The sequence below is a fragment of the Dermacentor variabilis genome, chromosome 5, assembly GCF_050947875.1.
Source record: "Dermacentor variabilis isolate Ectoservices chromosome 5, ASM5094787v1, whole genome shotgun sequence".
NCBI classification, from domain to species: domain Eukaryota; kingdom Metazoa; phylum Arthropoda; class Arachnida; order Ixodida; family Ixodidae; genus Dermacentor; species Dermacentor variabilis.
In genome coordinates, this window is record NC_134572.1 from 4,553,810 (window position 1) to 4,565,325 (window position 11,516).

The window sequence follows — 11,516 nt, forward strand, 5'->3', positions numbered from 1 at the left end:
ATACGATGCACGTGGCTGTGTGTATAGGTGCGGGATGCGACGGGATGTCAGCGGGCATTCCTCGCACGGCCGTACTTTCCGCGTCTTGCGGATGTGTCATTCGCGAGGGACATCGTGGCACAGCGTCGGTGATACGAAATGGGCCTCGATGTTTTCGATTGCCTTAAAACCGCAATTTAGAGCGACCGACAGGTTTCAAACGAGCGCCGCAAAAGCATGCCTCCGTAGCAGTGGCCGCCTCGCTGTTTCGCGCAACTGACACAGTGGCGCTGACAGCTGAGCCAATCGCAACAACATATCTTAGACGAAGATGAAAGCAGACTGGAAGGAGACGCGGCAATACATTACATCCGAAAAATAACAGCCGAATCTTTCCAAGGAAATGACGAAGTTGTACTTGAAGAAAAAAAGAGCATGAAGGAGACCCAGGTGGAAAAGGAGCTGGTGCTGACAAATTTCAAATGGAAGAAAACCGAACAGAAAATTCCTAAGAGCACAACCACAGGGCTAGACGAGGTTCCCGTTAGGCAGATTAATGAACTAGGACAAAAGTAAGGAAGCTCTGGTGAAAGCAGGGGAAAAAACTCTAAAAGATAGACGAATACCAGACAGTTGGCGACAAAGTAGAATGAATTTAATTTATAAAGGTAAGGGGGAGAAAGATAGAATTCACTCGTATAGACCGTTGACCATTAAATCGGTAATATACAGGCTAGCAATGCAGACAATCAAGTTAAAGCTTCAAGCGTGGGCAGAGAATAATGGCATTTTGGGAGAATTCCAGAATGGCTTCAGAATATGTAGGCGTTTAGATGATAACTTATTTGTTCTTACTCACTGTACTGAAATATCAAAAGTAGAAAACTCCGTTATATGTGGCCTTTTTAGACATTACAGGAGCCTATGACAACGTAGACAGCAACATTTTGTGGGATATTCTGGAAGGGGAAGGCTTAGGTGACGATTGTCTACAGCTTTCTGCAATCTTCCATACAAACAGGTGGGTACAGTAGTAGAGCAGCAGCTTCCAGGTTTATTTTATGCGGACGACATTGTGTTACTAGCTAACAAGCAAAGTGATTTGCAACGACTGGCTAATATCTGTGGACAGGAAGGCAATAATTTAGGTTTAAAATTTAGTGTTCGAAAATCAAGTGTTATGGTATTCAATGAAAACAGTGAACAGACAGTGGCGATACAGGGCCAGGAAATACCTCGGCTAAGAGAATATAAATACCTTGGTATATGGATAAACGAAGGCAATAGATGTGTGGAAACACAGGAAAAAACAATAACAGTCAAGGGGAAGGGAAATGCAGCCATAATGAAGCACAGAGCGCTATGGGGATACAATAGGTACGGGGTCCTCCGAGGTATGTGGAAAGATGTAATGGTTCCAGGACTTACTTTTGGAAATTCGGTTGTTTGCTTTAAATCAGGGGTACAATCAGGACTCGACGGGAACCAAAGGTCAGTGGGTCGCCTCGCATTGGGCGCTCACGGGAAGACTACAAATGAAGCTGTGCAGGGGGATATGGGCTGGACTAGTTTTGAAGTGACGGAAGCTCACAGAAAAATTGAGTATGAAGAACGGCTGAGGAATATGGAAGAAAGTAAATGGGCTGGGAGAGTGTTGAGGTATCTGTACATGAAAAACATGATTCACAGTGGAGAAAAAGAACTAGGAAGCTTACCAGCAAGTATATGCGGCCCGTAGGGTGGGCAACTGAGCAACAAAGAACGTCAAGCGGAAAGTCAGAGAAGCTGAAATACTATCATCGGTGGCGGCAGTGGAAAAGAAACCTGCCATGAGTAACTACTTAAGAGGAAAAAAACGAAATCAGGAACGGAACAATTTATGATAACTCAAAGGGAAGCTCATTACTTTTCGAAGCGAGATCGGGATGCCTTAGAACACGCACCTATAAAGAGAGATATAAGAAGGAAGAGTAAGCATGTGCTTGCTGCAGTAACGCTAGGGAAACTATGGAGCATGTTTTATTATAATGTGAATACGTCTACCCAGCGGTTGATTTGGGCACCACTGGCCTCCTTGAAGCGCTCGGGTTCAGCGGGAGCAGTTGAAAAGTAAACATGTCCGCAATAGGCATTAGTAAGAGGCGATTGGAGGATTGGTGGACGGAAAGTAGGGAAACGGCAAAAAACGGAGACGCACAAAAGCGCAGTTAGCAATAGGGGATCAGAAAATTTGATCGTGGGAGTTCATAGTGTTTACTTTATTATTTTTATTGTTTAACTTAGGTAGGACATTACGCAGTATAATAGCAAGAGCTTGGTGGCGCAACCCACCGCCCCGTCCCAAAGGGGACGCTCATAACATCCATCCATCCATCCTGCACGTTTATGCTTGAGAGTAAGAGGCGATTGTACGACTGGTGGCAGAAAAGTAAGGAAACGACAAAAAACAGAGACGTACAAAAGCAGTGTTCGCAATAGGGGATCAGAAAATTTGGTTGTGGGAGTTCATACTCTTTCTTTCTTTTTTTTTAAACCTAGGTATGACATTAAGCAGTGTAATAGCAAGAGCTTGGTGGCGCAACCCACCCGCCTGTTCCAGAGGGGACGCTCATAACTTCCATCCGTGCGCGGAGCGAGTGGCTTGAGATATTGTGGCGAATGGACGTGCTTTTCGGGGCTCCGTAGCGGCGACGAAATCATGTTTTTGTGCATGCTTTGAGCTTGCTTCTGTTTTTGATTTGCTGATTATTTTAGCCCTTAAATATTAATAGGGTAGTTTTATTTTGTCTCTCTTTTTTCGTGTGCGCGGGTGTGTTTCGTGCACACTTGGTTTTGCAGGATAGTCAGTGTCCTTTCGCGCCAGGTTCTTCAACACGTGCAACCGGGTGGGACGTTAAGTCTTTATAGCCTTTAAATAGTAGCTTGGACGTTGCAAGACTAATAGCTACTAGTGATTTTACTGTGTGTACTTTGGTATCGGCAATATTGCTTTGGAATGTTGCCGCGGGAATATTGCCGCGTGGTTGAACACGTGCTAAAGCGTGTCATGCCTTAAGTCTGTGCAGCATTGATCACTTTTAAAACATTAGTGAGAATTACTTTGCGACACTTTAAGGATTAAGATCTTGTGCATATCGGTTTATGTTAGAAGGCACGTGCTCTGCATTATTATAGTATTATAGTGCTTGCATTAGAAAAAGCCGTGCAATACATGGCAAGAAAGCCGGGAGAGCGGGCAGTGTGCGGGGGTCCCTCAAGGCAGACTAGGGGATGGATGAGAATGGATCGAGAGGCAATGGAGCCAATCGACACACACTGTGGACACACTGTGGTGTCATGCCAGGCTGAATAAAATGGAGGCTTTTGCAGGAAGAGCTTCTCAAACAGGTTGAAGAGCTCAAGATGAGCTAAATAGGAAGTGTGATGCACGGAAGGTAGCGGAAGAACGACTTCAAGCAGCCGAGGAAAAGCTGAACAGGGCCACCATTGTGAACGAGAATGGTCGTGACAATGGAACACAATCCCCCGACGTGACAGGAGAGGGAACGTCAGCAACGCACATGGAATGCGTGCAACGCGGGGGAGAGGTAGCTGGAAAGAGCGGCACCTACCTTGAGGCCGCCACACACAAAAAGCAGGAGCGCAGAGGTGAGGGACCCTTGTCGAGTCCGAAGCACGCGGAAAAGGACAGAGGGATGCAGGGAGAGGTAGGAGAGAGTGAAATGGTGATTATCGCCGGCGACTCAAACCTGGCTGGGTGCTCAGAAGCAATTGTGGAGAGGGTGAAAGGCGATAAAAGAGTGGCGATAGCGACATTTCCAGGGCGGACACTGGGTTCTGTCATGGAGCGAGCAAAAGCAAAGCTCGCGCAAAATGCCCGCGTGTGCAACCTCGCCATAGTAGCAGGTGGGCTAAATGTCGTCCTAAACAGGAAAGCGACAGGACTTGCCCAGCGGTTGGCGAAGGGGGTGGACGACTTGCGCGAGCTATCCCCTCAGGTGCAGATCGTGGTGTGCACGGTGCCGGAGGTGTCTGTACGTAACAGTCACGTACAAAGAGCCGTAATGGCTGCTAGTGAGGCGATATGGAAGATTAGCCGAGAGAATGGTTTCGAGCTTGTCGAAGTAAACAGGGAGGTGAGAAGGTGGTGGTTTTGAATGACACGGGATCCACTTCAATTACAGGTTTGCACGAGAAGTGGTCTGGCGACTTGCTGGTCGCGCTGTTGCTTTTTAGGGGGCCTACGGGCGTTCAGGAGGCCAGAGTATATAGGTAGTAATGAAGGTCCCCAGGAGCACCTCCAGGGCCGGATTAAGAAAAATGGGGCCCTTGGCTAATGCGAATGCAGGCCCCCTTTCCCCATACTGACCCCCTCCCCCCTGTCGCCTGCTACGCTACTGGAAATATGCCAAGTTTCATTTTATTTCCACCAAATTATAAGGAACGTAGTGCGATCAACGGGATTATTATTATTTTTATTATTATAAGGAAAACAACAAAACTTGCTTGAAACGCATGCTCTTGTAAACACCAACACATATGTTCACTTTGTGATTAATCTGCATTCTGTTTTCAGCAAAAGCTAGGCTTTAAGGAAAAGTTTAGTGCACTCAAGACGAACAAGAACGTAGAAAAGACAACACAACTTTGATATCGATCCTTTTGAAGCTAGGCTTTGTATGCATCGCCAAGTTTAATCTCGTGAGGAGACGCATGGTTGTATCCAAAACATTCTTTATTAAAATTCAAGCATCAGACTGCAGTAATCGTTATACACGTTACTCTATAAATATGCAATAGATATATACAATACTTAACGCAATACAAACACCATAAAATGCACTAGAATACAGATGAAAAGTACCAATTGTAATTACAAAACATTATTTGAAAATATTTTCGTTAAAGGTAAGACAAGCAAGGACGGCACCAAATAAACGTGGCACTATCAAAAACAACAAAAATACAGTTATTTATAAGCACGCTAAATATCACAAGAAGAACAAACAAGAAACGAACAACCAAGATTTGCATATCTTGAATTACACTGCTCAGCGTTTCGTTGGCAACGTGGAGGCTGGGAGGCGACACAACGAACTTATTGGAACTATCCATGTATAGCGCAAACAGTCCTCTTTTAAAATGGCACCTTTCGCACCTTCGCTTTGGCAAAATCAGATATAGTCCGTTCGAAGGATAGATCGCGAAGGAGGTCACTGTCAATGGACATGATAGCAAGCGAATTCACCGTGTCGTCAAGGAGGCTCGAACGAAGGCGATTTCTTATCAGCGACAACTTGGAAAACGATCGTTCGGTCTCACAGTTTTCCACGGATATGCTTAAGTACATTCGCAAAGCAATATAAAGGTTCGGAAACACATCAATAAGCTTTCTTTTGTGCAGCAACTTCATTATTCCCAGGGGACTCGTGTCCTGGCACACAGAGTTGTGCAGAAAGTTCGCAAACTGAACGATTTCAGCGGAACGTGCTGGCTCGAAATCATTTTCGTAGGTTTTCACCAACTTCTCAGCCTGCTGTGCCAGAGAGGCCTCGCTCCCAACTTCTGTCAGCAATTTAAAGAATCCGAACCTTTCGCAGAGTTCAGTGTAGGCAGCCTTTCGCACTCGCAAAGCAGAGCCTAGACTGTCAAGTACAACATTGTAGGTCTGTTCGATTCGCCTTCACCACTGTGAACCAGTGCACGGTGGTTCACGAGAAGTTCAGAAACTGTGCAGCTCGATTCCTGAGGTGCGGGCCCAGCGAAACACTCGAAACGAGTGCAAAGGTGCAGACGCGGTGTAGGCGTTATGCTATGTCCGACTAATGTGCACGGCGTGCGTAAGTTTGAGAGGTCCTGAACTGCAGTATGATCGGTTTCTGGAGCGTAAATACACACCACTGTTGCGTAGACACATCAGACGTGCGTAAGCGGTGTTTTAACAGTGCTCGCGCCTGTGTGCTGCGTCGTCTGCTGCTTCGCACCTGTATGCCTGCACCAAGTCGGCACCGACAGTGGAGCGGGTGCAGCAAAATCATCAAACCAGCCCTGCACCATTCAAGCACCTTTTGAAACGAACGTCGTGGTTCTGCGGGCGTCATTGCTTCACCACTGAAACGAACGGCAGGGTGCAGCTCTTCGCGAACTGGTTCAAATGGCGCAGGCGAATCGAACGCCCCCTGTAGGTCTCTACGATAAACTTTTTTCTACCCTATAGCGTACTATCGCTTTTTCCGTCCGGGTGCTTACTCAAAACGATGCGTTTGCCCTCAGCCTGATAACATTGATTGGTACTTAGCGTGCGTGCTCTCTCTTCGAAGGTATCAAAGAGATGTCGCAAAGAATTAGCAAAGCCTTCTAGAGAGCTCAGCAGGTCTACAGCAGTTGAAATGTCTAGCCGCCTATTCCACTCCCGCAGTTATTGTGCGAACATTTCTCCCGTCATCCAAGCCTTACGGTTGGACACATAACTCACTTGGCGCTTTCGTCTGGGCCGGCACCTTTTCCGAGCCATCCACGCGGCGGGAACTCGCACGAACGAACCGATAGAAACACTGATATTGTTGACGCGCACAACGACACCGCAGTCGGCGCCGCCCCACGCACGCAGCGGAAGAAGAAACACTCCCAGTCCTTGATTGTCATGAAGGTAGCTTTGTGGTCGGAGAAATAGATGGACATATGCTAGACTTGCTGCACGAATGCCTGGTTCGGCGTAGCGCACCTCTGGATTCTGGCAGCGCTGGGCCTCTGCTCGGGCAGCTCGTTTAGCAGAGGTGGCACGCGAAGGGCTTCCTCCGGTTGCCTCACGGAACATTTCGCACCAGCCGCCGCAAACGGAGCGTACGTAACTATAGCTTGGCGCAGCTGCCTCGTTTATCGGGAGGCAGCGCGTTGACGCGTAGGAACGCTGCGCGGCGCTGGCAGCGACTGCGACTGACTGACGCCGCTAGCGAGTCAACTGAAGGTGGCTTTGCGTTTCGGCTTAGGAAGCGCGTACCGTGATCTGGTATAATACCGAGCCAGCGCTTCCATAGAATGCGCTTCGGCAACTGGAGAACATTGCGCGCTCGCTGTCACGGAGTAGAGGAGGGGGGAAGGGGTTCACGTAAAACCCCTTAAAGTTTGTAAAGTAGCGACACTGTCCTCCGCCTTCACTCCTCTCTCTCACCCTTCCTCCTCGACCATGGCGCCTCCTACACTGCTCGAGCGTAGCAACGGCGCAAACATGCGCTCCTCGCCACTCCGTAGATGCTTATCGAGCAAAAATGGCGCTGATGCACGGCGCGAGGGCCCACGTGATGCTATTAGGCCAATAGCGACGCGGCGTCGACCTCGGCCAGAGCGCGCGAGGAGGATGCGGCATTCTTCAAAGCGTGGCAGTACTTTACGAAGGGGCTTTAGATTCACGCAGTGGCGAGCGGCGGCGGCTATGCGTTTCGGCTTGGGCGCAGCCATAGAGTTTCTCGCTATAACACCTAGAGGGTAATCTGGCGCCACCGTCTATGGGAGTTTCTTAAGGGGGCACCGTGCCGTCATGGGAATGACGGTATATGTGTCTGCGAGGCTCGTGTTGGCTGGTGTTGTAAGAGGCTTCGTCTAAAACGTGGATATGGCTACGCAAATAACGCGTTCTCAAAGTAAAATCTTCATAAAATGTTTCCATTCACGCATATTACATCTTTACTCACCCACGATGCATGACCAAGCGAAGAAAAGCAAGAACAGACGACCAACTGTTTCAAAGCGAGCGCGAACCTTGTCTGTCCTCCAACTTTAGCAGCCCGCTAATACATTTTACGTAACATGTAGTCGTACACACAATAACAAGTTCTCATAGTTAAACAAAACATGTTTTCGCGTAATAATAAAGCTAAAACAGCTTTTTACGTGCTGTTCTAGTAAGAAAATGAATCATTGTGACAGACGGAACGGTACTTGCCAAGCGCATCTTCAAGGTGTCCTGTCTCTACGAGAACGATGCCAATCCGAATCCACAATATACCGGCATTCCCATGCATACCACAGCGCAGCAGCGCCAGATTTCCCTCTAGGTAATGTAGTGAGAAACTCTATGGGCGCAGCACATCATCGAGATCAGCCGGCGGTCTGAATGCCGCCAGACATGGGTTGCATTGGAGGAGGAGTGAAGAGAGCAAGGCTCGCGCCGTGCGCGAGAGATGGCGCCAGGAGCGCATGCTGGGCCCGGCTACGGAGCTGGTTATGGCGAGACACGGCGGCGCCGCGAAACGCAGGAACGGGCGCCTAAGAGCTGCGCTCTAAAAAGAAAGGTGCGTGCTAAAATTGCGAGGAAATTTTAGCTTCGTTTAAGCGAGGTTTTCAGTACAAGGGCATCTATTGGAATTTCATGGGGACTCACGAATGCTTCGTTATATCCCATTTTGTTATAACGAGGTTTTACTGTATATAATTCACTCATTAACCGAAAGGAGGCCAAGCCGGATTCACTCGAAATCAGAAACAGTAGCACTTATTCGCAGCAGCACTTATACTCGGACTCACTGGGGGAAAGCAGAGAGAGAAAGAAAAGCTTTGCCAGAAAGGCGAAGCAGTATTAGTGATAGCGAAGTACAGAACAATTTACACGACGATTACACCACCTAGAGACACCAGATTCTCGGTGGTGCGAGAGGATTCAGGCTGTGAAATTGAACGGACTCCTACAATGAGGTCTTGTAGATACTCATAATGCTGTCGCTTCAGTGAACAATTTGTCAAGGTCATACCGTTTTTTTCAAGTGCAACTGCATATATATATGTGTGTGTGTGTGTGTGGTCCACAAAGCTGGTTGGGTCGCAGTCTCCACCCCCCGGGAAAATGAAAACTTCCCACCTATGCACAAAACCATTTGCACTCGCTCCATGCACCTCTCTCTGCCGTGGCGCCCCGACGCCGTATATTTTGTTTCTCTCAGAGCCCGCTAGGTTGCGCCACAACGCAGTCTAAAAGGTGGATTCCAAGAGGGTGACAAAAGTAGTGCTCAGTTTCACTTGAGGATGGCCTGAATGTAGTCTTGGACAGTCTCAATGCACAAACTTCCAACTTGGATTTGGCATGAATACTATACTGCATTTTAGATTTTGCAAGATTGAATGTTCATTTCAAATTGTAGGCTTTTATAATTCTGCATATTGCTGAGCACCATATGAAGTACAAATTGAAATACCAGAAGCAATAGCAAAATAAGTTCTGGCGACTGGCCTCTACTTCCTGCAACTTATCACTAATCAGGAAGATTGAAACCATTAAGTGGTATGCAATGAACTGAACACTTCAGTGAAGCAAGGGGTTTAGCACAAAAATTTCGGCAATTATTTTTTACCTGTAAAACATGGCCCTATATGATTAAACTTAAAAAGGCATTAGAAAAACTCAAGGTTGAGCAAATAATTCATGGCACGAAGAGGCAGGCATGCAAACACGAAGACAAGTAGGAACAAGACGGGCAAGTACTTATGTTCATGTTCTGCAAGACTGCTTTTTAGTCTCAACTTTTTTTTTGTTACTGCTAGAAATATGCTAATTATCGGTCTTGTGACATTAGTTGCAACATATACCTTGATACCACCAGTACTGAGAACCTCCCAAGCCAGTTTTCCCCCACTCAAATAACCCCCCCCCCCCCCGCCGAGTTTTTTGCAAGATGTGGTTGGGCTTTTTTTGTCTACGCACGTTTTAAGATATTCAAACAACAAAGTAACTAGAATAAAGCTGAAATAATGTCACAGTGCAAGTTATGCTAACACCACTACCTCCTGCTTCAAGACCGTATTCACAGAAGACGTCAGCATGTTTATACTTTGTTGTTGTCCAAAATTGTTTTGCATGTAGAGCAACGTGCCAAGAATACATGGAACCATATTTGAATTGTACGAGATGGATGCGGCCCCCCACCCCTTACAAAATGTAACTGTCAAGACAGCGTGCCACTCCAAGACACCATTGTAAAGATTGCGAATAATTTTTTTTTCATGCCGTGTACCAACTAGCACCACCACATTCGCGTTCTTACATGTCATTTACAACGAAGCACACACATGGCCTTTTTACCTTTCCATTAAGCCAAACTTGCTGAAGGACATGACCACCTGGAATCTGTGCAAGGCTGCTCTGTCTATGGGTGGTTCCTGGTAAATATAAGTAGCATATGCATGAATAATCAGGCGGTTATTGCCACAACCTCATGCTCGTCACTAGGCACAAGCGTCCATTTTAACCCAGGCAGCTTTGCTTGGTGTTAAAACATGTGCTTGTTTCCCTAGTTACAGATATACGCTCTTATTTCATTCATAGTGCACAAACACCGACAGCACAGGTACCAATGGTAGAAGCAGTACTTCATGGAAGAGCCCAGGGCACCTTTCACTTACTTGGCGAGATGCATTTGCTGCACTGCAGTACGGTTGAGTCATTCGCATGCTTAAGGGTACTTTGCAGCGACTGAGATCAAAACATGCTGTCACATCAGCAGCTCCCCTATTTTAATTCCTTAGTATGAAATTTACCTAGATCTCAACAAATTGCCATACTTCCCTAAACAAGGGTAAAATCCGTTGACATAAGGAAATTTCCCTCGAGTTGGCTGCACTGCAATATGTAAATTTCTATCCCGATTACCTACAGGTGTCTTGAATGGACGTAAACCAAAAATAGAATTTTTTGACAGGTAGTGCCTATGTTGCACGGAACTTTTGTTTTTACTCATTGCAGCAAACACCTGGTTTCTTTTTTTAACCATATTCTTTAGGCTCTCGAAGCAATGGTTGTCAAGTTCGGAAGCACACACAAGCCTCCTCGTACTTGATTTTTGTGTTCGATACCAGCTTTTCTGTGTCATTGAGCTTGTCTAGTCTTGCTCCTTTGACACTGGAGCCTTCATGTGCTTTGTAAAGTACAGCAATGGATAAGAGCATTTGCACGGGCAGTGTTCAAAAAGCAAGATTGGACTGCTAGTCAAGCTTCAGCCAGAGGTTGGTCTGAAATTGAGTGCATGCTCTTGTGCGAGTGGAACCTCCACACAGCAGGAAGGATTGCTCATAATAAGTAGTAGATAGGGGGGGTTAAGTTGCACTTGATGTTAGAACACAATCTTAGCATGCACTGAAGTCTGTACCGATGTTAGAAATGTTAACAGCGTAGACATTGGATAATTAAACAACCTAGATGAAACTTCTTGTCTTGATCCTGTTGTCATTAAAAAATTTTACATAGTTGACCAAAGCGTAAATTTCGCATTGATTGTGGAAGCACTGCGAGGTAGTTTCAATAGTACCTGGTGTTCAAATATCTTTTCCACTCCCCAGTGTGCCAAAAACTCAATCTTCTGACCCATGGCTAAAGTGCAGCGTCATTCCAAACGGTGCATGGCATTGCTCGAGGAAGAATACCAATGGCAATGCTTAACATAGAAAATCTATCAAATTGATCGGTTTCACTAAGCTCAGTAAGGAAAGAGTAAGGGCATGCTCAAAATAAGATCTTGCATAACAACTCAAGCCACACTGAAGTAACTTCA

At 46.5% G+C, this 11,516-nt stretch overlaps 1 protein-coding gene across 10 annotated transcripts in view; it reads left to right on the forward strand.

The window, feature by feature from the left end:
- Window positions 1–11,516, forward strand: part of LOC142582184 (uncharacterized) — a 236,207-nt gene that overhangs the window by 223,895 nt on the left and 796 nt on the right. The window contains exon 47 of one of the 10 annotated variants that reach the window (XR_012828386.1): window positions 889–1,000. The exons of 8 other annotated variants lie outside the window; for them this stretch is intronic. Coding sequence is in view for 1 of the 2 variants with exons in the window: in XM_075691586.1 (XP_075547701.1) it covers window positions 8,064–8,129 (66 nt within the window). In the remaining variant the exon portion in view is untranslated. Of the gene's footprint in view, window positions 1–888; window positions 1,001–8,063; window positions 8,264–11,516 lie in introns of those variants that run through there. One more of the 10 variants, XM_075691586.1, reaches the window with a different exon arrangement.